This window comes from Danio aesculapii, chromosome 19, assembly GCF_903798145.1.
Source record: "Danio aesculapii chromosome 19, fDanAes4.1, whole genome shotgun sequence".
Classification (NCBI taxonomy): domain Eukaryota; kingdom Metazoa; phylum Chordata; class Actinopteri; order Cypriniformes; family Danionidae; genus Danio; species Danio aesculapii.
In genome coordinates, this window is record NC_079453.1 from 4,503,290 (window position 1) to 4,505,789 (window position 2,500).

Genomic DNA, 2,500 nt, shown 5'->3' on the forward strand with positions numbered 1-2,500 from the left:
ACTATTTATTCTCTTGTTCTTTATTTAAAAACACAAAATAACTATATTTGTTGTCACATTACACACAAATAATATGGATAACTGGATTTTACCAACAGAAAACCACCAAAACTAAAAATTAGAACAATGCAATAGCATATACGGATATAATATGGAGTTATATGGAATTGGTAATATGCATCAACAATAAAAAATAACTATTTATGCAAATAAGTACTTTCATCTTAATATTAAACTAAATAGCCAATTTCATCAAATAAAATCAGTAAAAAAAAGTATCACTAGAAAAACAGGCACCACTTCTGAATTAAAAGTGCTTCATTTTAAACTAATAAAGCTAAAGCTAAAAAATATAGTTGAAGTCAGAATTATTAGCCCCCCTGAATTATTAGCCCCCCTGTTTATTTCTTTCCCCAATTTCTGTTTAAGGGAGAGAAGATTTTTTCAACACATTTGTAAACATAATAGTTTTAATAACTCATCTCTAATAACTGATTTATTTTATCTTTGCCATGATGACAGTAAATATTATTTGACTAGATATTTTTCAAGACACTTCTATACAGCTTAAAGTGACATTTAAAGGCTTAACTAGGTTAATTAGGTTAACTAGACAGGTTAGGGTAAATAGGAAAGTTATTGTATACTGATGGTTTGTTCTGCAGACTATCGGGGAAAAAATTAGCTTAAAGGGGCTTATAATATTGACCCTAAAATGGATTTAAAGAATTAAAAACTGCTTTTATTGTAGCCGAAATAAATCAAATAAGACTTTCTCCAGAGGACAAAATATTATCAGACATACTGTGAAAATTTCCTTGCTCTGTTAAACATAATTTGGGAAATATTAAAAAAGGAAAAAAAACTCAAAGAGGGGCTAATAATTCTGACTTCAACTGTACATATACACAGAACAGATAATTGAAGTTTATTTGCGTTATAAATAAGATGAACGGCTTGTTTTCTCTGTGTTTATGAAGTGTGTTTAAGTCATTAGTAGGGTGTGTATGTATTGTGGTGACTTTAAAAGGCACCTATTACGCAAAAATCCCTTTTATAAGTGGTTTGCACAGAGTTGTGTGGCAACAGTCTGTCAGTATAACCATATTCGGTCCCACTTTATATAAAGTGTCCTTAACTAATATGTACTTAAACCAAAATTAATCATTCGTTTCAATGCGGTTATTGTGTAAATTCATGCATTTACTGTGTACTTATGCTTGATTAAATACCTGTATGTAATTACACGTGTAATTAAATTTGTAAATATACTGTTGACCATCTCTTACACCCTAACCCACCCTTAAACCTACCCATACCACCAAACCTGTCCATAACCCTACCCCTATCCCAATTCAAGAGCACCACAGGTGTTCTCAAATACATTATGAACACAGTAAGTACATTGTATTTATTTTTTGATTCAAGTACATTGTAGTTAAGGACACTTAATATAAAGTGGGACCCCATCTTCTAATAGTAAACAATTATTAATTAAATTTTTTCTAATCACGCTTGATAACAACAGTCTGCAGAAACACTTTGATTGACAGTCTCTCTTTGTACGTGTCACTAGAAGGTGAAAGCCCCGCCCACTAGTGACAATCTCTCCCAAATTAGCATAGGAGGTTAGTCTTGTTTTTGAATCTGCCACTATGCTGACACGCATTTGTAGCCCCGCCCTCTTTTGAAAAGAGCCAATTCTCATTTGAATTTAAAGCGACAGTCACCAAAATGGCACAGATAGGATCAAAGGGGTCAGTTTCAGAGAGTTATAAAACATTATTTGAGTGATATTTTAAGCTGAAACTCCACATATACACTCTAGGGACATCAGAGACTCATTTTACATCTTGTAAAATCAGTGTGGTGTTTGTGTAACTCACGAGGGTCGCTGCTGTTCTGCAGGGTGGCGACGCTGCGGCTGCGGGCCAGAAATGAAAGGGTGGGCGTCATCAGCCGCTCCACGATTCGACTCTCCCACGGGCTCAGGCGCAAACTGCGGGCTGACACAAGAGGGTGCTGTTAACATCAACATATGCTGACACAAACCACAGGTCACTGGACAAAGGGCCAATCAGCAGGCTGTAGCAGTGCTGCTGGACAAATCAGAGCAGCCGTTACTGGAAGCAGATTTATCAGGCCCTTCGTTGAGTGAACACTGATCATTTTCTTGATCTGGACTCATTTCTGGATACTACTGTGAATATTAGTGAATGCATGCTGTCGTGGTTTGCTTTGTCTGTTTGTTGTAACTTCAAGAGAGCTGAAGTACAACTTAGTGTATTTAAGTACTCAGTATTTACTCATGCTGGATAACTTGAAAAATGTCACTATTTTAAACGGTAGACTTTTATGATAAACGTTTATTCTTGTATAGTTGAGAAGACGTAATGGAAATCGAATTCAGTATCAACAGATATTTCTCTTCATTTTTAAATATTAAAAATAGACACAAATAAGTCACTAAGGGATAAAGTTGATTTTAAAAGTTTTGGAT

The 2,500-nt window shown here is 34.7% G+C and overlaps 1 protein-coding gene across 3 annotated transcripts in view; it reads right to left on the reverse strand.

Moving 5' to 3' along the window:
* map7d1b (MAP7 domain containing 1b) overlaps nucleotides 1–2,500 on the reverse strand; it is a 91,247-nt gene that overhangs the window by 15,019 nt on the left and 73,728 nt on the right. For all 3 annotated transcript variants that reach the window (XM_056479343.1, XM_056479344.1, XM_056479342.1), the window contains one exon: nucleotides 1,887–2,006. In XM_056479343.1, coding sequence (XP_056335318.1) covers nucleotides 1,887–2,006 — 120 coding nt within the window. The remainder of the gene's footprint in view (nucleotides 1–1,886; nucleotides 2,007–2,500) is intronic.